The 23,865-nt window shown below is 40.1% G+C and overlaps 1 protein-coding gene across 1 annotated transcript in view; it reads left to right on the top strand.

Annotated features, from left to right (window-relative positions):
- kif20a (kinesin family member 20A) overlaps positions 1–23,865 on the top strand; it is a 53,443-nt gene that overhangs the window by 13,073 nt on the left and 16,505 nt on the right. The window contains exons 2-14 of the mRNA XM_043704074.2: positions 2,026–2,316; positions 4,373–4,492; positions 6,966–7,104; positions 7,200–7,384; positions 11,382–11,499; positions 12,105–12,302; positions 13,712–13,823; positions 14,372–14,440; positions 16,763–16,906; positions 17,325–17,490; positions 17,921–18,088; positions 19,669–19,808; positions 21,385–21,535. Of these exons, the coding sequence (XP_043560009.1) occupies positions 2,050–2,316; positions 4,373–4,492; positions 6,966–7,104; positions 7,200–7,384; positions 11,382–11,499; positions 12,105–12,302; positions 13,712–13,823; positions 14,372–14,440; positions 16,763–16,906; positions 17,325–17,490; positions 17,921–18,088; positions 19,669–19,808; positions 21,385–21,535 (1,977 nt within the window). The 5' untranslated portion in view covers positions 2,026–2,049. The remainder of the gene's footprint in view (positions 1–2,025; positions 2,317–4,372; positions 4,493–6,965; positions 7,105–7,199; positions 7,385–11,381; positions 11,500–12,104; positions 12,303–13,711; positions 13,824–14,371; positions 14,441–16,762; positions 16,907–17,324; positions 17,491–17,920; positions 18,089–19,668; positions 19,809–21,384; positions 21,536–23,865) is intronic.

Below are 23,865 nucleotides of genomic sequence, written 5' to 3'. Positions count from 1 at the left end.
CCACTTGCTTGTGTTTGGCCCATATCTTTCTAAACCTTTCTTATTCATGTATATATCCAAATGTCTTTTAAATACTATAACTGTACCTGCATCTACTCCCTCTGTAGTTCATTTCACGTGAACACTGTGTGGGGAAAAAAAGTTGCCCCTCAGATCCCATTTAAATGTTCTCCTCTCACCTTAAATATATACCCTCTAGTTGTCAAACCCTTGTGAATGTGCAACCACCAATCTCTCTGGACTTGCATCTCTCAAAGTTGCACCATTTAGATTATTTTGCCTCCTTGTGCATAACGTTACCTTTAGCCATGTTACATTGTATCTGCCCATTTCACCATTCTGTCCTCTGAAGGCATGCTGATAATTACCTCTGTATTAGCAATATTGCTAGGTTTTAAGGTCACATTAACAAGGAAGTAATTGTCTGAATAAATCTGAGTGGGCAGCCCTTTTTTATTCTTCTGTCTGGATTTTTATTTAATCATTTTTTTTGTGTGGGATGGGTGTCGCTGGCTAGCATTTATTACCCATCCCTAGTTGCCCTTGAAGGTGATGGTGAGCTGCCTGTTTGAACTGCTAGAATCAGGGAAGTAATCTGATCGAGTCCTTTCTGCCACCTGTCCCTCAATTATTTGCCTATCCAATTTACCTTAATACTGTTAATTTCTTGTGCATTTCATTTGGGATGAAACTTGTGCTGTATTGGGTTAATCTGTCTTAGCTGCTCTGTAATTCATGGTCCAAATGAGAACTTGTCCTTGACAATGGATGCATATCATTTCTGGCATTAGGCCAAATGGCCTCTAGTTCACAGATTTATCCGTTGCATCTTTATGTAAAGAGAATGTAACCAATCGTGGTGCATAATTCCCATATTCAAGAAAGATTTAAACTTGTAGGTAGAACTTCTGCTATTAACATCCCTTTTGTTAGCATTATCTCGCCACCCTGCAGACACTCTGCCTCTATTCCTGATGAAGGGCTTTTGCCTGAAACTTCGATTTTCCTACTCCTCGGATGCTGCCTGAGCTGCTGTGCTTTTCCAGCCCCACTCTAATCCAGAATCTCGTTTCAAGCATCTGCAGTCATTGTTTTTACCTAGCATTTTGGAATGCTGAACTGGATGGTTTGTTGACTTTGTTAACTGTATGTCCTTTCTATCGTATTTCTCTTGTGACAGTAACTCCATTGTTTTCTTTCATGAATACTGATCAAAGAACTCATTAGGATGGCATGGTGGCTCAGTAGTTAGTACTACTGCATCACAAGGCCTGGGACCGGGGTTCAACTGCAGCCTTTAGTGACTGTGCAACCTACACACACACTTTTCTTCCATTGTCCAAAGATGTGCGGGTTAGATGGAATAGCCTTGGGAATTGCAGGGTTATAGGGATAGGGTTGTGGGGTGGGTCTAGATGGGATTCCTTGTGGAGGGGAAGTGTGGACTTGATGGGACAAATCGCCTGCTTCCCCTCTGTAGGGATTCTATGATCACTTCCTCTGACATATCAATATACTGAACTATAGAGGTATAATAGTTTTTACTAGTATAGTAATTCAGGCTTTGTCTAACTTCCAGAGACAGGAGTTCAAATCTCTTAATATCAGCTTTGAATTTTTCTTGTGAGAAAATGTATCGAGTGGAAAGTAAACTAATGTTGCTCGTGAAACTGGGGCAGTTATAAAAAGTCCCCATATGCATTTAATATCCTTTTTGTTTTAAGGGAAAGTCATCTGTTGTATTTGTCTGTTTTGACTCATTTGTAACTTTAGCCCCTAGACAACAGTTGTTCTCTTTATCTTCTGAGAGAGACAAAAAGTTTGTGCAGAGATAGTCAATAAATGTTGTTGGCCTTGCCAGTGTTGTTCACATCCTTTTAGTTCATAAAGAAGTTGTACAAAACTATTAATTCATCCTTCAAGGATATGATTTTAATTTGTTAAAGCTGTCGTATTTTCGGCACTGTCTATCATCACAATGTTGAGGGGGAGGATTTTAATTGTACAGTTTGTATCTTCCTACAGGGACAAGGCTATAAAGGAAAGCAAATGGCAACAGGACTAATTTCTCCAAATGTACTTTCCGATGATGATGAGGTTGGCGTTTGGGAATCAACTGCTGTTGATACGTTAAATGGGGCCATTGTGAAAAAACAATTGTTGCCAGAACTCTCTGCCATTTCACCTGGCACCATCACACCAAAAAGCGATGATGCAGGGCGAGCCCCTGTAGAGATGGTTCCAGAAGATAGAGTGAAGGTTTATCTCCGGGTTAGACCATTCACAGAGTCTGAGCTCGAGAAAGGAGAATCGCAGGTCAGTGGCAGACTGCCGAAAGTTTGTTTTATATTGTTTTTCAATTCCATGCCATGTTTTTTTTTAAATATATGCATCATTAAACTGAGGCCCATCTGTTTTCTCAGACACAAGAGATGCTTTGGAGGAACAGCAGTTTATTGGCCAATTTTTTTTTAACCTTCAAAATCAACACCACTATTTGATTATTTGTAATCAACTTTATGGAACCTTGCTTTTTGCAAATTAGCTGCCATGCTTCCTAACTTGTAACAATAAAGACGTGTCAAAAGTACTTAACTGTGAACTGCTTCAGGTTGTCCCATGGTTGAAAAATATGCAACAGTTTTTTTTAAACTATCTAATTGTAAAATTAGAAATACTGTTACTCTCATTCCAATATTCTAAAAATTCTTTGTATTGCTTTGCTTCATTTGAGATTGAAACATAGGAATATATTGAACTTACAAATATGAAAACAGACCATTTCGCTAATCTTCTCCACATTAAAATAGTTGTACCTTTCACCCACTCTGCTCCCCTTTTGTTTCAGCTCCTTTTCCCATCATCCATCTATTCCATTTGATCTGCAATATTAAAATAGTTGCTGCCTCAACCACTGACTTTGGATAAATCCCACAACCCCTCAACTCTGAAGAAGGTTCTGCCCTCTGCTGTAAATGTGTTGCATAATTTAGTTATTTCTATATCCTCAACTTTGTTCTGAACTACTGGAAAAATATATAACTTTATCTCTCTCTTCTATAATTTTAAACATTTTCTAATGCATAGCCCCTTAATATATAAAATAAAGAACTGCAGATTCTGGAGATCTGAAACCTAGAAGACCAATTTGTTTTTGACCCTTAATGTAGTGCTAGTCAAAAAATACTTGTCTCCTCCATGTTCACTTCCTCATTAGCAGGCAGTATCTTTAATTAACATCACCTTAAACGTCTACTTCCTTCACAATCAGTGTACAGCGGCAGTAGTGTGTGCTACAATAATTTACCAAGTCTCCTTTGACAGCACCTCCCAAACCTTTAACCTCTGCAATCCAGAATAACAAGGGCAGTCACTATTTGCAATTTCCCCTCCAAACCATACACCTTTCTGACTTGGAACTGTAGTGCTGTACCTTCACTTGTTGCATCAAAATTATGGAGCTCCCTCACTAATGGCATTATGGATGTCACAACACCAGGTGGATAGTAGTGGTCCAAGAATTTATATCATACAGGTCAATCCACTTCTCGTGTTCAATCCAGGGAATGGGGTGATCCTGAGAAATCCCCTCTGGTCAATTTGCTATTAACATTTGTTGTTCAGTTGGACCTTTAGCTTAGTATTCAGTTCAGTTCCCGCCTCAGGCGACTGACTGTGTGGAGTTTGCACGTTCTCCCCGTGTCTGCGTGGGTTTCCTCCGGGTGCTCCGGTTTCCTCCCACAGTCCAAAGATGTGCAGGGTCAGGTGAATTGGCCATGTTAAATTGTCCGTAGTGTTAGGTAAGGGGTAAATGTAGGGGCATGGGGTGGGTTTCGCTTCGGCGGGTCGGTGTGGACTTGTTGGGCCGAAGGGCCTGTTTCCACACTGTAATCTAATCTAATCTATTCATCTGATTGACCTTTTAAGTATGCAACTAGCTATAATTTGACATACTTCCTTTTTAAAGGCATTTTATCTTTCCTTTTAAGTGATTTTCTCCAATTAAGTATGGCTTTGGATCTTGTTGCTCGTAGATTACCACCAGAATGGGCACAATATATAATGAGGCTTCACTTTTTTTTTAGGTGTTATAATTTCTGAAGTTAGTGAATTGTTTAATTAAATCAAAAGTTCAACTCTAATAACACCAAGCCATATAAACAAGGTATTGTTATCCAAAAAGGGAAACTACATTGTGACTGAATCAGTTCTTTACCTTCCTTCTCTCTTCAGATTCTCCCAGAATGCCTATTGTGCTAACATAATGAAGTGGTACTTCAAGTGAAACCAATCTAATTTAAACTTTAGTACACCTAGCTTTAAATTTTGGAAACAGTTGTTCAATTTGGATTTATTTTTCAAATTTCCACAGGATTGTGTTCTCATTGAGGGTTTCGAAACGCTTTTACTGCGAGCTCCCAAAGACTCATTCGCCATGCGGAGCTCAGAGCGAGGAATTGGCCAGGCTGTACATAAATTCACCTTCTCTCAGGTTTGAAATATAAATTTAAGTATTTATATAAGTTGTCAAAATTAAAGGTGAGCCAACCATTGTCAGTATATTGTTACAATTAAATTGTGATTGACTTGCGTGATTTTGTTTTCTGCTTTTGTTACAAGGGAGCCTAATTTAAGTGAGAACATAGAGGGGGATGAAAGTAATTGGACTACATGAGAGTTCAGTGAAACGTGAATGTGTGTTGTATGCAGTACATTCCTTTAATGCAGATTATCATCTGTATCTTTAATTCAGTGAGGTTTGATTTGGAGGGTGCCTATTTTCAAAGGGTTATAGTGCTGAAGGAATGATATGAAGGGATTTGAAACAAGGGTAAACACTTTAATATTTTTGAGGCCAAGCATCTGACAAGATAAAATCAGTGGGAAGGTCTAGAAGTGTGGTGAGATACAATTGACTGAAGTGATTGATGTCAATTATTGGAATTGATTGACAAGTGATTATGAACTCCACAGATCAAGTTTTGGACTTCCGAGTAAAGAGTTAAAAGAATGACATAGCAAGATTTCATAATTTGATCATAGCGTTTAGCCATAGTACTATCTTTTTGTAGGCAACTTGTCATTTACATTAGAGGGACCGTCATCGTTTAGATTTGGCTCATGCTTCACTGTGGGATTATAGTCCACAGTGCTTAGGCCCCAGCTATTTCATAACACCATAATGTAAAGGAGCCGAATTAGGGCATTTAGCCAATTATTTGTTCCAGCTTTTGATCATGGCTGAAATGTCTCCCAATTCCATTTTTCTAACCCTTGATCCTCTTCTAATCAAGAACCTATATATCTCTGTCTTAAATATACGCAGTGACCCTCCAGCAGTACACTGCCCTGAGCATGAGCAATTGTTGACCTGACTGTTGGGCTTGAGTCTCTGGAGCAGGATGTTTGTACTTTGACCTCAAGGTGTGAATGCTGAAATGGGCTGCATTCTACAAAGTCCCTGAGCCTACCTTCTCTCACAATATACATCCTTTATTTGGTTGAGGGAATAAAATAATATCTCAAAGTTTGCTGACCATGCAAAACTGCATGAGACTGATAGTGGTGAGGTGGGCGTAAGGATGATTCGGGATGGTTTAGACAAGTTGAGTGAATAGGCACATATATCACATGCAGTTTAATGTGACTAAATATAGATTTGTCCACTTCAAAAGGCAAAACAGGATGGCAGAGTATTATTTAAAAGTTGATTGGGGGAAGGTTGGTGTATGAAACATTTGGGTGTCCTTGTACACTGGTCATTGAAAGCAAACATCCAGGTGTGACGAGTTAGGAAGGCAAATGGTATGTTGGCCTTCATTGCAAAAGATTTGACTCTAGGAGCAAGGAAGTCTCTCTGCAGCTGTATAGTGCCTTGGTGAGATTACACCTGGAGTATTGTGTACAGTTTTGGTCTCCTTGCCTTTGAAAAGCTGCTAGAAGTAGTGCAGTCAATATTCACCAGGTTGATTAATTCAATCTTGGGATGGCAGTTGTGTTGTATGAAGAGAGATTAGGTCAATGAAGCCTTTACTTACTAGAGTTTACAAGAATGAGAAGGTAATGCAACATCCTAGCAAGGCTGAGCAAATTGCTTTCAGGGGTGATGTTTCCCAATGGATGGATCAGAGCAAAGGATTGTGATCTCTGGATATATAATTTTTGATTGAAATAAGGAGAAAGTTCTTCCTTGAGGAAAGATGAACCTGAGGAATTCTCTGCCACAGAAGCTGTGGAGATGAAAGAAATTGATTTTTAGAAGCTAGAGATGTCATGATGTGGGGAAAATCTAATGGTCTCTCTTGAGCTGGAGGATCAGCTATTATCATGTTGATTGGTGAAGTGCCTCAATGACCCAAATGGTCTATTCATGTTCCAATGTACAGCAAGCAGTTCACAATTGTTTCCAGGTTCTGATGGGTTCCTGTATCCTGAATTCACTGACTAGTAATTCAAGCGACAGTCTCCAGACACTTCTTTCCTCAGTTTCAAGTTTTCTTGAACCCATCACCAGCAATAAAGCTTGTTCTAATTTTGTTTTCTTGCTTATACCAGAAATAATCCGTGATTTGTCAATCTTTTTTTAGGGAAGCTAGTCGCCTAAGATTCAAATTCTAATGCTTTGTGGGAGGTTACAAGGGGTGTATACTGTTGGATTCTTCATTGTGAGTTAGCATGTTTGGAAACAATAGGTGCAAAGTCATATGATCCTCCTTAGCATGTGATACATACTTGTGTCGTTGCTTACTGTATCTTAATATTAACTCATGAAGGAAATCCAATGAAATTTACTTCTAAACATTCTATGATAAGGTGTTAAATTTTAATTATGTAGGCAGCCAGAACAATATAAAATGTTGTATTAAAATATAACCATTAATGATTACAAACCATTAAAAAGATCCTGGCATTTTTTCTGACTTTAATGTATAAACTCCCAACATTTATTTTGTTTGTTCCCTCAGATATTTCCCCCTGAGACAAACCAGAAAATAGTCTTTGATGTTGTCATGAAGAACTTGGTAAAGGAAGCACTGGAGGGACAGAATCGTTTGGTTTATACCTATGGTGTAACAAACTCTGGCAAAACATATACCATTCAAGGTCAAATACAATTAGTGTCTACTCATGCACTTGATGTATCACGTTATTTTGGAGTGTTTAGTGTATGATTTTTAAAGGATCTCTTTCCATTGTAGGCAGTAGGCGTGAGAATGGAATACTCCCTCGATCGTTGGCCATGGTATTCAACAGCATCCAGGGAAAACTATATCCCAGGATGGACCTGAAGCCTAACCTGTGTAATGATGTAATTAAGCTGGATAACAAGATGGTGAGACAAGAAGAGCTGAAAAAAGTTTCATTACTTGGTGGTGCCAGAGAGGTTGGTGCTAATGTTTCTAACCGAAAACACGTGATTACAGGAGTTTAAAATGTGAATGTCAATAGAGGGGCCTTGTGTATGCCCTGTTGAACACAATGTGCAGATTGCTCCTGTCAATCTTTGAGCTTAGAACAGAAAGTATTGCACTGCAGAATGTGCCCTGGTTTCCATTTTTGTGTATTTACTTACTTTTTTAACCCGTGAAGCTTTCCATCCCTACTGTTATTGGTTCAAGAGATCTCTTTTTGTAACCTGTTATTTTATGAGGAGGTTTGGACTGACTTCCTTTTTTTTTGTGAAATTTCTATGGTAGAACTGGCAGCTTAATGTTCCAGGATACTAATGCTACAGGAAGGATAGAAAGATTAGATTAGATTACTTACAGTGTGGAAACAGGCCCTTCGGCCCAACAAGTCCACACCGCCCTGCCGAAGTGCAACCCACCCATACCCCTACATTTACCCCTTACCTAACACTACGGGCAATTTAGCATGGCCAATTCACCTGACCTGCACATCTTTGGACTGTGGGAGGAAACCGGAGCACCTGGAGGCAAGAGAGGAGGGGGAGTGGTGTTTTTGGCAAGGGATAGCATACTTAGGGACGATATTCCCGCAAATACATCCAGGGAAGATTTTTGGGTGGAACTGAGAAATAAGAAAGGGATTGTATTATTGGGATTGCATTATAGACCCCCTAATAGTCCAGCGGGAAATTGAGAAACAAATTTTATAAGGAGATTTGTTATGTGAGAGTGATAGGGTGGTTATGGTAGGGGATTTTAACTTTCGAAATATAGACTAGGACTGCCATAGTGTTAAGGGTTTAGATGGAGAACAATTTAAGTGTGTACAAGAAAAATTTCTGATTTCAGTATGTGGATGTACCTACTCTTGGGAAATGGGGAAGGTGTCCGTGAGGGAGCACTTTGAGGCTAGCGACCATAATTTTATTAGTGTTGAAAAAAGATAGACCAGATCTAAAAGTTGAAGTTCTAAATTGGAGGAAGGCCAATTTTGACAGTATTAGGCAAGAACTTTCAAAAGCTGATTGGGGGCAAATGTTCGCAAGTAAAGGAACAGCTGGAAATTGGAAGCCTTCAGAAATGAGATAGAGAGTCCAGAGACAGTATATTCCTGTTTGGGTGAAAGGAAAAGATGGTAGGTGTAGGGAATGCTGGATAACGAAAGAAATTGAGGGTTTGGTTAAGAAAAAGAAGGAAGCATATATTAGGTATAACAAGATAGTTCAAATGAATCCTTGGAGTGTAAAGGCAGTGGGAGTATACTTAAGAGGGAAATTAGGAGGGCAAAAAGGAAACATGGGATAGCTTTAGCAAATAGTCTTAAGGAAAACCAAAGGGTTTTTACAAATACGATAAGGACAAAAGGATAACTAGGGAGAGAATAGGGCCCCTTAAAGATCAGGTAAGACGCCTTTTGTGTGGAACCTCAGGAGGTGGGGATGATACTAAATGAGTATTTTGCATCAGCGTTTACTGTGGAGAAGGACATGGAAGATTAGAATGTAGGGAAATAGATGGTGACATCTTGAAAAATGTACATATTACAGAAGGGGAAGTGTCTGATGCCTTGAAAAGCATAACGGTGGATAAATCTCCAGGGCCTGATTGGGTGTACCCTAGAACTTGGTGGAAAGCCAGGGAAGTGATTGCTTGGGCTCCTTTGTTGAGATATTTGTATCGTCGATAATCACAGGTGAGGTGTTGGAAGACTGGTGGTTGGCTGACGTGATACCACTATTTAAGAAAAGTGGTAAGGACGAACCAGGGAACTATAGACCAATGAGCCTGACGTCGATGGTGGGCAAGTTGTTGGAAGAAATCCTGAGGGATAGGATGTACATGTATTTGGAAAGGGAGGGACTGGTAAGGGATAGTCAACATGACTTTGTGTGTGGGAAATGTCTCACGAACTTGATTTGAGTTTTTTTTGAAGAAGTAACAAAGGATTGATGAGTGCAGAGCGGTGGATGTTATCTATATGGACTTTAGTAAGGCATTTGGCAAGGTTCCCTGTGGGAGACTGGTTAGCAAGGTTAGATCTCATGGAATATAGAGAGAACTAGCCATTTGGATACAGAACTGGCTCGAAGGTAGAAGTCAGAGGATGGTGGGTTGCTTTTCAGACTGGAGGCCTTTGATCAGTGGAGTGCCACAGGATCCGTGCTGGGTCCTCTACTTTTTGTCATTTATATAAATGATTTGGGTATGAGCATGGGAGGTATAGTGAGTAAGTTTGCAGATGACACCAGAATTGGATGTGTATTGGACAGCGAAGAAGGTTATCTCTGATAACAACGGGATCTTGTTCAGATGGACCAATGGACTGAGGAGTGGCAGATGCAGTTTAATTTAGATAAATGCAAAGTGTTGCATTTTTGGAAAGCAAATCTTAGCAGGACTTGTACACTTAATGGTAAGGTCCTAGGGAGTGTTGCTGAACAAAGAGACCTTGGAGTGCAGGTTCATAGCTCCTTGAAAGTGGAGTCGCAGGTAGATAGGATAGTGAAGAAAGCGTTTGGTATGCTTTCCTTTATTGGTCAGAGCATTGAGTACAGGAGTTGGGAGATCATGTTGTCACTGTATAGGACATTGGTTAGGCCATTGCATGCCATTTCCGTCTCCTTCCTATTGGAAGGCTGTTGTGTAACTGGAAAGGGTTCAGAAAACATTTACAAGGGTGTTGAAAGCAATAGGGGGAGGCTGGGGCTGTTTTCCCTGGAGTGTCGGAGGCTGAGGGGTGACTTTAGAGAGCTTTATAAAATTATGAGGGGCATGGATAGGATAAATAGACCAAGTCTTTTCCCTGGGGTGGGGGATATCCAGAACTAGATGGCATACGTTTAGGGTGAGGGGAAAGATTTAAGAGACCTAAAGGGCAACTTTTTCACAGAAGGTGGAGTGTATGGAATGAGCTGCCAGAGGAAGTGGAGGAGACTGGTACAATTGCAACATTTAAGAGGCATCTGGATTGGTACACGAATAGGAAGGATTTGGAGAGATATGGACTGGGTGCTGGCAGTGGGACTAGATTAAGTTGGGATATCTGGTTGGCATGGATGAGTTGAATCGAAGGGTCTGTTTCTGTGCTGTACATCTCTAGAACGCTATGACTCTAATTGCATAGGACAAAAAATGAAGCAGGTAGTTCTTCCCAGCCAGTTTTCTGAGTATTGTACCAATCTACCTTCCCCCGACCACGTATCCTGTTCCTTGTCTTCCGTCACTGTTTTGATCTATTCTGGTGTTGTTTATTATCTGCTTCAACCAGATCTGTGGGACTAAATGAACATGATACATTTTGCTCAGAAAGGAGATGTAATCAAACTTTTTGCATATGTTTTAACAATTTGGAAAATGTTTTTTGCATTTCTTATGATTTGCAAAGGCCAGCTGACCTCTACCAAAGTGTTCAGATTGGGCATCGCAGTATTAAGACCTTGACAGGATGAGTCTGGAATAGAATGGAACGTTTGTGCTTCAGATTTCCCCATGTCAAAAGTTATGTATGTGGTGTTGGGATAACTGGGTTTAAAATAAAACTGGTCCCAAATAGAATAGCCTTCTACTTGCACTTCCTAGAGGCTGGTTAGTCTAAGTTGAATTTTTGTACTCACTGAGGATTTGAAAAAGATAAAGTTCTGGGCTTCAGTAGTGTTTTCTCTTTCTCTTTGTGCAAACATTGCTTGCAACTTGATTTCTGTTTAATTTATGGGATGTGAGTGTTGCCAGCAAAGTGTGTTTAATCCCTATCCCTAAAAGCCCTTGAAGTTGCTGATAAGTTTACAAGTTGAAACCCTCAAGCCTCTGTGGCAACTCTAACTTTAACTTTAATGTATGCTTCCCTTAAACCCGTCCAGCTTAGCTCACCATTTTCCCCCGTTGGTGTACTAGGACTGAAATGACTTGAATGTGGTGTTGAGCGGAGAGCTTTTTTGTTAAACTAACCTTTTATCAATTATTGATTTTAATTAGGAGGATCTGCACACTCCAATGAAGAAGAACATGAGCACAGAGTTTACACTGAGGGCAGCTCTCAGCTGTGATTCTGATAGTGGCATTGGGGGCATGTCCTCTGCCAGTAATTTGGAAGGTGAGGTGGTCTCGTGTTTGAAATGTCTGAGCTTTGGATCTTATGCTCAAATCGAGATTTTTGAGCAGTGATCAATTCTGGATTTAAAAAAAATTTTTCTTGAATTTCTGCTTTTCTACAGTGGTTGTGAGGACAGTCTCAAAAGTGCTGTAACAAAAGAACTTGGAGTGGCAATGGTTCTTGAATTTCAGAACTAAAATATTGCTTTTTGACATGTCATTTTTAGGGTATCCAAACTTGAGGGTGAAGAGAAAGGTCTCCACAGAATTCAATGAAATGAATCGCCAGTTAATTGTGTTTGATGACAGAGGGATGACCATTGTCTAATACATTGCATAGCCTTTCCCAGTTGTCCAATTTGGCTGTTTTGTGTATTGTATGTTTGTTTCACTTTTGTTTTTCGACATTTTCAATCTTTCTCAGTGGTCAAACTGAGACAAGTTTTAAAAAGTGCTGAATATTGCTTAAATGTCTGTGTGCAGTGCAATTGAATAAGTTTGTTTCAGGATATTACTATACTTTATTCTAACTTTCACAACAGTTTTCTGAAAGGTTCACTGTTTTTTGCCATTTCTTTTCTCTTTTTTTTTCCTTTGACCTTTCAGAGTCTGCATCCCGCTGGGCTGATCATGATACAGTTATTCTTCGTCAGGAGCAGAATAAACACTATTCTATTTGGGTCTCCTTCTTTGAGATTTACAATGAGCTCATCTATGACTTGCTGGACACTAGTCCCACTGTGAATGGCAAACGACAAACCTTAAAGCTATGTGAGGATAAGAATGGAAATAGCTATGTAAAAGGTACCAATGGCTGTTCACAATTTTTGCTTATTTTCCAGAATAGTATACTAATTCAGGTATGTTTGTTTCAGTTATCTGAAAATGGAGATTGTGCTCAACCATTTTTTGTAAAAGCTGAGGATGTAATGAAATGAAAGAGAATGAGAGTTATGATGTGCTGACTCGGTCCCATGTTCAAACAATCTATCCTTGACACTTGCTGAAGCAGGATGGACTTTCAACAAAATAACTTGATTGTAATGCTATCATATTGTTTCATAACCCTACTGTCGGTCTGTTCGGGATGAGTGTGCTATAGTAATTGTGTTTTATGGTGTAAAGTTCAGTGTTGGTATTTTGGGAGATTTTGAATAAGGAGGTTATAGTAACACGGTCAAATTATAATCTGTGCAGTGATTGCTGACTGCGCATTGAGTGCGCCCTCCATATTGTGTGGCACCACCCTATGCTTAATGGGATAGATTTAAGACCAATTTAGCAACTGATGCCTCTGCAGCCATGAGGCATGCTGGACCATCATCTGCACTAGAACCTTATTCAATCATAATCCTTAACCTTGTGTCCTGGCATGCCCCTCGTCTGCCATTACCATTATACTGGGAAGTTGATGATACCTCTAATAAGGAGTCATACTTAACACAAAGGAGGATAATGTGGTTATTAATCAATCATCTAATTGGAGCTGGTTCGTAAGGTAAATATTTTCATAGAATCCCTCCGTGTGGGCGCAGGCCATTTGACCATCGAGTCAACAGCATCCCACCCAGACCCACACTCAACCCTGTCCTATTCCTATATTTCCTATGGCTAATCTACCTAACCTACACATGCCTGAACACTAGGCAATTTAGCATAGCCAATCCATCTAACCTGTGCATTTTTGGACTGTGGGAGGAAACCCCCACAGACACAGGGAGAATGTGCAACCTCTGAAGGTGGAATTGACGTGGTCCCTGGCGCTGTGGGGCAGCAATGCTAACCACTGAGCCACTGTGCTGCCTGATTTTCTAATCTACCTGTTCAAAGATGTTGTTGCACAGCTCTGGAGCAGGTGGGGCTTGAAATCACATCTCTTGCCTCAGCGGTAAGGACACTACTCCTGTGCCACATGAACCCCACTTCCTCAGCATAGTGTCCTCGGTCCAATTATTTTGTCTGTTTTATCATTGACCTTTTCTGTCATTAAGGTCAGAAATAGGAATGTAGCTGGGTCAGAATTGTGAAGCATCCATCTTCCCAATAGGACTCTGGGTGCATCTACACTACCTAAGCTGTTTAAGGCAACTCCACCTCTCGAGGGCAATTGTGTATCATTGTTGATGACCCCTACTCTGGATATTAGTGAAACAAATCTTTTGTAAAAGTTTTCCTTTCGACCAATTACAAATTTTTTGTTTGTTCCATTCCAGATCTCACCTGGATCAATGTGATGGATGCAGAAGAAGCCTGGAAAATACTGAAAGTTGGGCGTAAAAACCAAAGCATATCCAGCACGCACATAAACCTAAACTCCAGCAGGAGGTAATGCTTTTCATTCTGGATTCTACCTGTTCCTTCATTAAAGGCAGCCTCTGGAATACAGGTTGATTAAAATGCCCCACAACCGTTTCCTCAAGAAAAATATTTGTTCTTGATTTTTTTTTCAAAAGACTCTGATTTACCATCACATTCTGTCAACTCCTGCTGACCTCTAATCTTGTCTGCCTGATTTCTTTGCACACAGCAGGGTATTTAAACCAACATTAATTTCAAATTTGATTTAGGTGGGTGGTTTTTTGACTGAGTTAAAATGTTGCCCTTAATCTTGATTTTCTTACAGTTTAAGAGACATCCACAGGTCATACCACCTTCACATTTTGAGAAAGGGCTATTTTTGTTTTAGATGAAATTATTTTGAGAAATGAAAGTAACTGTTTCCTATAAGATTTGGCTACTTAAAAATGCATTTGAATTATACTGTTCCTTTCTGTATCCTGATGAGCTGTGACTTTATTGTGCAAGGAAATAATAATTATAATTTTTTGCCTTTTCTACTCCTATTTCTGCACCCTCCTCATTTTGTATTATAGCCACAGTATCTTCTCCATTCGGATCCTGCACGTGTCTGAAGATTGGAAGGCTGTTCTTAAAACCAGCGAGTAAGTGTTCATTTGTATAAATATTTTTGTTTTCTCCTGACTATATTTATTCGTGTTTGATGTAAACAGAAAGTTTGTGGCACAAGACCATTCAGTGTATTCTGCCTGTGCCAGCCACTTTCCCGCTCTTAGTCTGTAGCCCTGTAGTTTAGAATTTTGTGCACATCGATGAACTTTGTTTTTTCTTGATGTGTACTTAGTGTTCTGGTGGTGGTTTAACTGTTTATGTAACTGTAGCATAACTCTTTGCTCTTCAATGCCTATTCTTGGCGAATAAAAAGTGTCCAGTATGCATGCTGAACTAACTTTTTTTTCAACCCTCTGCAGTCTGTATTTACAATCCAGATCCCCCTCTTCCTCTATTTTCCAAGGATTTATTGTGTATTTCCTTGTCTTTTCTGGCCAGTCCAAATGTAGTTGTACAGCACAGAAACAGACCCTCGGTCCAACTCATCCATGCCGAACAGATATCCTAAATTAATCTAGTCCCATTTGCCAGCACTTGGCCCATTTCCCTCTCAACCCTTCCTATTAATATACCCATCCAAATGCCTTTTCAAATGTTGTTATTGTGCCAGCCCTCCACCACTTCCTTTGGCAGCTCATTCCATACATGCACCACTCTGTGTGAAAAAGTTGCCTCTTTAAAAGACAACTAAATCTTTCCCCCTCCCACCCTAAACTTATGACCTCTAGTTTTGGACTCTTTCTCTTCCTCCCCCCACCCAACCCAGGGAATATGTTTACTTTACCCATATTCCTTTATGATTTTATACACCTCTATAAGGTCACTCCTCATCCTCTGATGTTCCCGACAGCCTCAGCGTATCCAGCCTCTTCCTATAACTCAAATCCTCCAACCCTGGCAACATTCTTGAAATCTTTTCTGAGCCTTTCAAGTCTCACAACATCCTTCTCATAGGACGGAGACCAGAATTGCATACCATGTTCCAAAAGTGGCCTAACTAATGTCCTGTACAGCCACAACATAACCTCCCAACTCCATACTCAATGCTCTGACCAATAAAAGAAAGCATGCTAAATGCCTTTTCACTATCCTACCTGAGACTCCACTTTCAAGGAGCTAGGAACCTCTTATCTAAATCGCATTTACTCTTTTTGCCCAACTGACCAATCGGTCTGTTGGTATCTTCCTGTAGTATGATCTGCATGGGCTACCATGGAATTCTTGAACTGCAATTTGCAGATGCAAGTGAAATTTGTTTCTGAAGAAGCAATGGAACTGTAATGGTCTTGCATCATTGGAATAATAAGATCAGCACTCTTATTGTGAGTCTTTTTACCCGTAGTCTCATCTGAAATCTAAGCTGTTGCCAAAGTGGGCAAAATGCCTCTCTTCTAGCTATAGTGATGTCAATTTCTACTGGTGCAGGATCACTTAAGCCAAAACTCAATTTGTGAGGGCTGGATAGGGGAAGATATTAACGTTTTCTGTTTAAAATAAAAACAAATATTGCGTGCAATTCTGGTCTCCTTCCTATCAGAAAGATGTTGTGAAACTTGAAAGGGTTCAGAAAAGATTTATAAGGATGTTGCAGGGTTGGAGGATTTGAGCTATAGGGAGAGGCTGAACAGGCTGGAGCTGTTTTTCCTGGAGCGTCGGAGGCTGAGGGGTGACCTCATGGAAGTTTACAAAATTATGAGGGGCATGGATGTGGTAAATAGGCAAAGACTTTTCCCTCGGGCTGGGGAGTCCAGAACTAGAGAACATAGGTTTAGGGTGAGAGGGGAAAGATATAAAAGAGGCCTAAGGGACAATCTTTTCATGCAGATGGTGGCACGCGTATGGAATGAGCTGCCAGAGGAAGTGGTGGAGGCTGGTACAATTGCAACATTTAAAAGACATTTGGAATGGTATATGAATAGGAAGGGTTTGGAGGGATATGGGCTGGGTGCTGGCAAGCGGGACTAGATTAGGTTGGGATATCTGGTCAGCATGGACGGGTTGGACCGAAGGGTCTGCTTCCATGCTGTACATCTCTATGACTCTAAAGTACTGTGGATGCAGTAGATCTGAAATAAAAACCAGTATTGGAGAAACTCCACAGTTTTTTGCAGCATCTGTGGAGAGAGAGAGAGAAACAAAAAGGACTGGGTGCAATATGAAGAGTCATATCGGACTCCAAACATTGACTCTCTTTCTCTTAACGGTTGCTACCAGAATTGCTGAGTTTCTCTCTTACTTCCCATTTCTACCTTTTAAATGCTGTTGGTATAAAAACTTTCTTTTTTGTTTGTCTCTTTTTTGAGATCAGGAACTTAAGACTTTAAATAAAAACAGCTTCATTTTCTTTACTGCAGATTAATTTTGTGTGACCTGGCGGGTTCAGAGCGCTGTAAAGAACAGAAATGTGGTGACAGGATGAAGGAGGCAACTAATATTAACACTTCTCTGCACACACTAGGCAGATGCATCCGTGCCCTTCGCCAGAACCAGCATAACAAGTACGTACCCCATGATCTTGCTCATTTCATTGCTGCAGCTCTTGCAGATTTTCAAAAATGTCAGATGGCCAGCAGATATGATCTGGTTTTGTTAACCAGAAGAAATGGAAATTAGCATAAAAGCATCAAATTTTGTGCATGTGAAGTGGAAGTATTTTTTTTTTAAATGGACCATAACCACAAAAAAAGTGTAGAAATTGAATGGGAAAAAGTTTTCAATTCTAGTTCGAGGATTTGGCTGTCCTGTCTTTTGCTGAGTTTTTAACGTTCTGCTCAACTGTGTACTAAGTGTCTCTGACTGTGCTTAGTGCTTGGAATGCTAGGGTGCCTTGAAACTAGTGGGCTAGTTGCACCTTCTAGTACTGTTGTGATTCACATTTGTTTTGGGTGACCAGATTTCTGAACTTTGTGTTCTCAGGTCAAAGCCTAATGTGGTGCCTTTCCGGGATAGTAAATTGACTCGTGTGTTCCAGGGGTTTTTTTCTAACCACGGGATGTCTTGTATGATTGTGAACATTAACCAGTGTGCATCCATGTATGATGAAACCTTGCAGGTCATGAAATTTTCTGCTGTTGCTAGCCAGGTAAGCAATTCCTAACTTGCTCTATATTCTGCTTTTGAAAGTCAATGAATGGTGCAAGATATTAAAAGAATCCTGTCAGATTGATGTTTGGGAGCACTATTTAATTTGGTTCTCTTCTTGCATATGTGATGTAAAATCTCCTGTGATTCTTGTAGTGAATCATTCACAATAAATTCTTTTTATATTTTTAATTTTTCAGAACAGAAATTGTGGTAAACGAGACTTGTGTACCATAATTTTGATGTAAGACATTCTATGACTATTAAAATATAGTTTAATGTACTCAGAGTGGCACAGTTTTTGAACTGGTCCTAATCCTGTAGGAGGCCAAACTTATTGGCAATACTGTTTTGTGCTTAATCTTCTATTGTATGTGTCACACGAAGCTACTTTAATCATATATATCTGGTGGTTGTCCTGTTTATTCTAGCTGATACAAGCACCTTCATCCAAGCTGTTTCCTTCCTTCCGCTCACTACTGCGTGAACATGATGGCTGGAATAACTGCAATGCTCAAACACCTCTTGAAGAACAGGAGGAATTAGATGAAGAGGATGACAGTGAAGATGAGACTGATATCAGTACGCTGGATAAGGAGGTGATTGCATGTTAGGACATAGCACTGAATTTCTGTCATGTGATTCTTGAACTTTGGTATCTCTTGAATCTTTCTGTGTATGCTAAGATTATGGCTGTACAGCTCTAGTTTCCCTCTACATAAACCTAAAGCATTCAATGTCAGTTCATTACAGTTGCATGTATAATTAGCAAAATTATGTTGGACAGTGTCTTAACAGGTCATGTGTTTTGACATTTGTTGTATGATAAGTAGCTGATTGTTCAAGTTGGTAATGTTACAGTTAAAGAAACTTGGCACCTGGGTGAACGAGACCAGCCGATAGAAAGCAAACAGTGAAATAAACGGTCTAATCTCTGCAAAGCAAGTGTAAAGTTTAATGTCCAATCAGGTGCAGAAAGAAAGAATAGATATCAAGATGAATAGTTTTGACTATTTAATTTTTATATTGAATCCCCCAATAACATTTTAAGGTAAAATGATAAATGTTAACTCACTTGTAATTAACATTTATCATGTTACCTCTAAAAGCTTATAACTAGATCCTGGATGAGGTTGTCCAAGTTATATTCCCAATTCCCAAAATCATCAAGCTCTGAGATGAGCCATGAGTGGTTTCCCCTCATTACTTATCTGTCCCCTTGATTAGTTACTACAGGCTTAATTTATGAATGCTGCATTCCTCTATGGATACCTCTTTCTCCAGCCCAGTTTAATCCGTTTTAAAAGGACCTACTTTAATCAGACCTTCTTGAATTAACAGTGAGTTTCTTAGTTATTAAACATGTAGAAATAATGGAACATGTGCATAAAATGAGAAGGGAATCCAAAAAAAGTTGTCATATGATTCAGTCTCTGGATTCATTGTGAAGAATTAGGAGGATTGTCAAACAGTTTATTTTTGAGGCTTTTGCTTTAGCTGACTGAAATTATTTTTTGTTCCTTTTTTTCCTTTTGAGTTGGCTGTCTGCACTCCCGGCAACAATATCCTTACCCACAATGTTGGGGTGACTGTTAGGTTGGTGTGCACAAGAGCCTCAGCCCACTGGCATAGCCAAGTGCCTGCACTCACTTGTGCATACAGGCCATTGTTGGATTTCGTCAAACTCTTGTGCTTTCGTGGGTAGGGATTACTTGAAGCTTGACTCCTGTCCAGACTGCTATCTTTTCTATTATCATGTCTGCAAACTGAACTCCCAGAAGTTCAATTCTGTTTGTGTTGCAATTCTTCATAAACATCCTTTTTTCATACATTTCAGAATCTGTACTCCCCTCCCCTCCCCTCCCCTCCCCTCCCCAGCCCAACCCATCCCCAATTTTGTTCGTGCCTGAAAATGAAAACAGGAAATGCTACAAAAACTCCAACAGATCTGACAGTTAGGGATAGAGACCAAGTTAACATCTCAAGTGGTTGACCTTGCATTGGAAATACACTTGCACAGATTTGTTAACTGGATCACCTTGTCTTCAGGCAATGTTCTAATATTGCTACTTAATTTCTAATACCTTTGTTGCCTACACTTATCAAAAGTTGCAAAGAACAGTTGTTCCATCTTGTGCTTTTATTATTATTTAACTGACGATGAGTTTGTGTTCCTCAGTCATTGCAGAAAATTATTGAGAGCCTGCAGCAACACCTGATTAAGGAGAAGCAAGACAAGCTGATAATGGAGAGCGAAATCAGGCAAAGTGTTGTCAGTGAGATGATGGAACAATACAACATCATGGAAAGACACTGGAGGTGGGTATTCAGTTTATAGTGTGATATTATTTATTATCTTACTCTGGCAGTATTTTAGACTTTCGTATGAAGATGTGTTTACTGGGCTCATACAATTTTGGCCAAAACTACCCATTGAGACCTCTGCCTGTGATACCTTTTCATGTCTCTGGGACATAGCAGAGTGTTTCGCAATCAAAGTATAGACACTTGCGTACAAAAGCAATTTCCATCAAGTAGAAATCTAATGAAAGATCACATCGAGAACGACTGTTCCCTCTAAGCTGCATGCTCCAGTGATCTGCATTTGCCATCGGCACACCAATCACAACTTTGACTTCTGGTTTCGAAAGTTGCAGCCATGAACAGGCCTTGGAGGTCTGTGGGCTGAAAAGAAAATTGGAAGGAATGCTAGCCAGGACACATGGTGAACTCCTTGTCATTCTTTGGAAAGTGGTGTCATGTTGTCTCCTATAACCCAATGGAATGGGTGTTTGGCTTTGATTTAAAATGTCATCTGGAATTTTCTGCAGTCCCTCAGTACTGCAATAAAGTGTAGAAATTCTGTCGCCACTCCTGGGAAGGGAGCATGTTCCCTAACTCCAGATAATCACTGAGCCAAACTGTTGTTCAGTTTCTATATCCTGGGTCTGATATGTACACTGAGCTATATTTTACATACATGTTGATGGAGATGGTTCAATTCTACCTTCCACAATCTTTCTTTTTGAAATAGTTGCTTGAACGTGCTAGAAAGAGAGACATGTTGCTGAAGCCTTTTGTCTTGCACTCATCAAGATAAATGCAAGAATGCCAAATTTCAAATGATCGGAAAAATTTCTGCTACAAGAGAAAGGGATGTTTGTTTGTTACCAAGCTTCTTCCTTGGTTGCTCAAAACTATTTGCTTCCATGACTGGACAGTATTTGCACAACAAGCTTAAGTTTCCTAATAGCTACATTGGTCAATCAGTCAAAGTTCATAATGTGGTTTATTTATTCTTGTCAGAAGTGACATATAGTTTTGAGCAGGGACCTGTTTTCTGTACACAAGGATTTACGTTTCAAACCTTGCATCTTGTTTTAGAATTACCTTGTAGCTTAAGGAGCTTAAAGCCCTAACCCCACTGTTGCTTTTGTTGAGGGAGTACTTTGGTAAATCAGTCAACTTGCTGACCAACTCTCACTCTAACTTTTAGTACAAATGTTTGCAATTGTCTGAAATGTGTTATTTTTACACTTGTCCTGATGAGTGCCAGCTAAAAAGCATGGCAAGCGTGGAATCCCTGAATCCCATCAGTAGCATTCCTGAAATACTAAAGATCGCAATCTGGAACTGCCCTGAACATTTTTATATACTAGAAAAGGATCAAGCATGACATGCCAGCCATTCCTTGACTTTTTTTTTATAGTCTTTAGGTTTGATTTTTGTCTTGCAAGTCTTTTTTTTTTTCGGTCCTGTTCAGTGGCTTTTGTTCAGCTGAATGGTACTTTGTCCTTGAACACCAAAGTGAATATTATGGAGGGATGCTTCCTTAAATTGAAGGCTGTATCTTTGTGGAAATGGGGTGAAATTCAATCTGTTTTCAATCTTTCAGAGAGCAGCTTGAGGAGCAAAAGGATCGCTTAGAAGATGCCTTTGAAGCAAAGATGAAAAACTACCAAGAATATGTGAAAATCTATTATCAGTTATCCTCTGAAGAAGTTTCCGATGATTCTGGTGATGAAATGAGTGAGGGTAAAGCAATGGTAAATATTTTACTCTCTAATATTATGATGTTTAGAATAATCTGAAGTTTAAGATCCTATTTTGATTTATGGAGCAAAGTTGGAAAAACACTGAAGACTTTAGATTAGATTAGATTACGTTACAGTATGGAAACAGGCCCTTCGGCCCAACAAGTCCACACCGACCCGCCGAAGCGCAACCCACCCATACCCCTACATTTACTCCTTAACCTAACACTACGGGCAATTTAGTATGGCCAATTCACCTGACCTGCACATCTTTGGACTGTGGGAGGAAACCGGAGCACCCGGAGGAAATCCACGCAGACACGGGGAGAACGTGCAAACTCCACACAGTCAGTCGCCTGAGGCAGGAATTGAACCCGGGTCTCTGGCGCTGTGAGGCAGCAGTGCTAACCACTGGGCCACCGTGCCGCCCACTATGAAACTAACAATTGATAGGATTGTTTACATGGCTAGTGATTGAAGCATGATTTCAATTGTTCAACTACTTTCAATCTCCTGGCACCTTTTGTTATATTCACTTGGAGTGTGGGTATTGATAGCTGGGCCAGCATTTATTGTCTGTCCCTAGTTGCTCTTTTGAATCCCTGAATTCCATGTGCTGCAGGTAGATCCATGATATTGTTTGGGAAGGGATGCCAGGATTTTGAGACACTGACCCAAGCCCTTTCTTGGTCTGGTGGTTACCTTTTTTGGAAATCTGGGGGTTGGCACTTTTTTAAAAATTGTGTAGCTGTACTTTATTATATGATGGATGATGTCGTCTGACTAAAGACTCTGTGCTTCATTTAATATACCTTCAGAGAACTGTAGCTTGCTGGTGAATATCAGGTCTGTTAGAGATTGATCTTGTTAGCAGAGAGGGAGGTTTGTGAGGGGCAAGGGAATGGATAGCCATATCCTATGTTATGCTCACTTTGCTCTTCTGATCCTACAAAAATAGTTTTGCGATTCTCTTGCCACTACCTGGTTTAACTTGATGCTGTTTCCCAAATAGTCCTCCGTTTTATGGCATCCTACATATTTGACAGGACCTTGAACTGCATCCAGCATTGCAGGTCACATGTAATCCAAACCAACTCCTTCACTGCCTAGGAGAGCCTAGTAACTATGGCAACCCTGTGGTAATCTCACCACAGCTAATTTTACTTGTCCAATCAAATCAAATGGAATGATCAAGCCCCACTGGAAGCTATCCTTGAGTCTTTTTTCCTCTCTTTTCGCCATTCCTCTCTCTCTGCCTCCAGAGATTTTGGAATTGTGCCTGATGAGCTAACTTTCTCCTTGACTTCCAATTTTTCTGTTAATATAGCTCAGGACAAGTGAGATCAAAGAAAGCTATTAATTTTCTTGGTGTCACAGTATTTAAATTGGTGGAAACGAAGCAGTGAAATTTATTTAAAATTAAATATTGCACATTCTACCCCAGGAAGTATCCTCTAGCACAGCTTCCACAGACTGAGATCTGAGCTAATGTTTTAATTGCATTTGCACAAAGCTAGAACTTTTTTTAACCAGGCCATTGCTACCAATTTTTACCGGATCTCAATCTCTGATTCAAATTCACCAATAGACGGTGTTAGTTTAAAATAGCAATTGCTACATTTTCTTGTATGGTAACTCTTGAACTTGTAAAGCTGTAAACTAGAGGGCAGCAGACATTTCAATGACATACTTCTCATCCTAATTCATGGGTTCACATCTCTCACCATCCTTTTGAGTCAGCTGTGGTTGATGGTTGATCTGATTACTCCATGCCTACCCAAGATCCCCTTTCATCCTCTTCGTACTTAGAATCTATCTACCTCTGCCTTAAAAATATTCAAGGACCTCGCTTCCACTGTCTTTGGAAGATGAGTTTCAACAATGTTCAACCCTCAGAATTTCTCTTCTATCTATGACTTAAATGAGCAATACTCTACTTTGAAACAGAGACTCGTTGTTTTAGATTCTCCCTCGAGAGTCAACATCTTATCCATATGCACCCTGGCAAAACCCCAGAGTCTTTAAGTTTCAATCACGTTCTCTTGCTTTTTTTAATAACCTCTAATTGATACAAATCTCATCTGACCAACCATGTGCTCTAAGACAACCTGGAGAAGGAGAAAGAGAAGACTGTGGATGCTGGAGATCAAAGTCGAGCAGTTTGGTGTTGGAAAAGCACAGCTGGTCAGGCAGCATCTGAGGAGCAGGAAAATCGACGTTTCGGGCATAAGCCCTTCATGCCCGAAGCATCGACTCTCCAGCTCCTCGGATGCTACCTGAATGGCTGTGCTTTTCCAGTCCCACACTGTTCGACTAAGACAACCCACCTATTCCAGATATGA

This window comes from Chiloscyllium plagiosum, unplaced genomic scaffold, assembly GCF_037043375.1.
Source record: "Chiloscyllium plagiosum isolate Xiang-an unplaced genomic scaffold, Cpla_swu_hap1 HiC_scaffold_16, whole genome shotgun sequence".
Lineage (NCBI taxonomy): Eukaryota > Metazoa > Chordata > Chondrichthyes > Orectolobiformes > Hemiscylliidae > Chiloscyllium > Chiloscyllium plagiosum.
The sequence above is the reverse complement of the archived record's forward strand: the minus strand, read 5'-3'. Positions and strand labels throughout refer to the sequence as shown.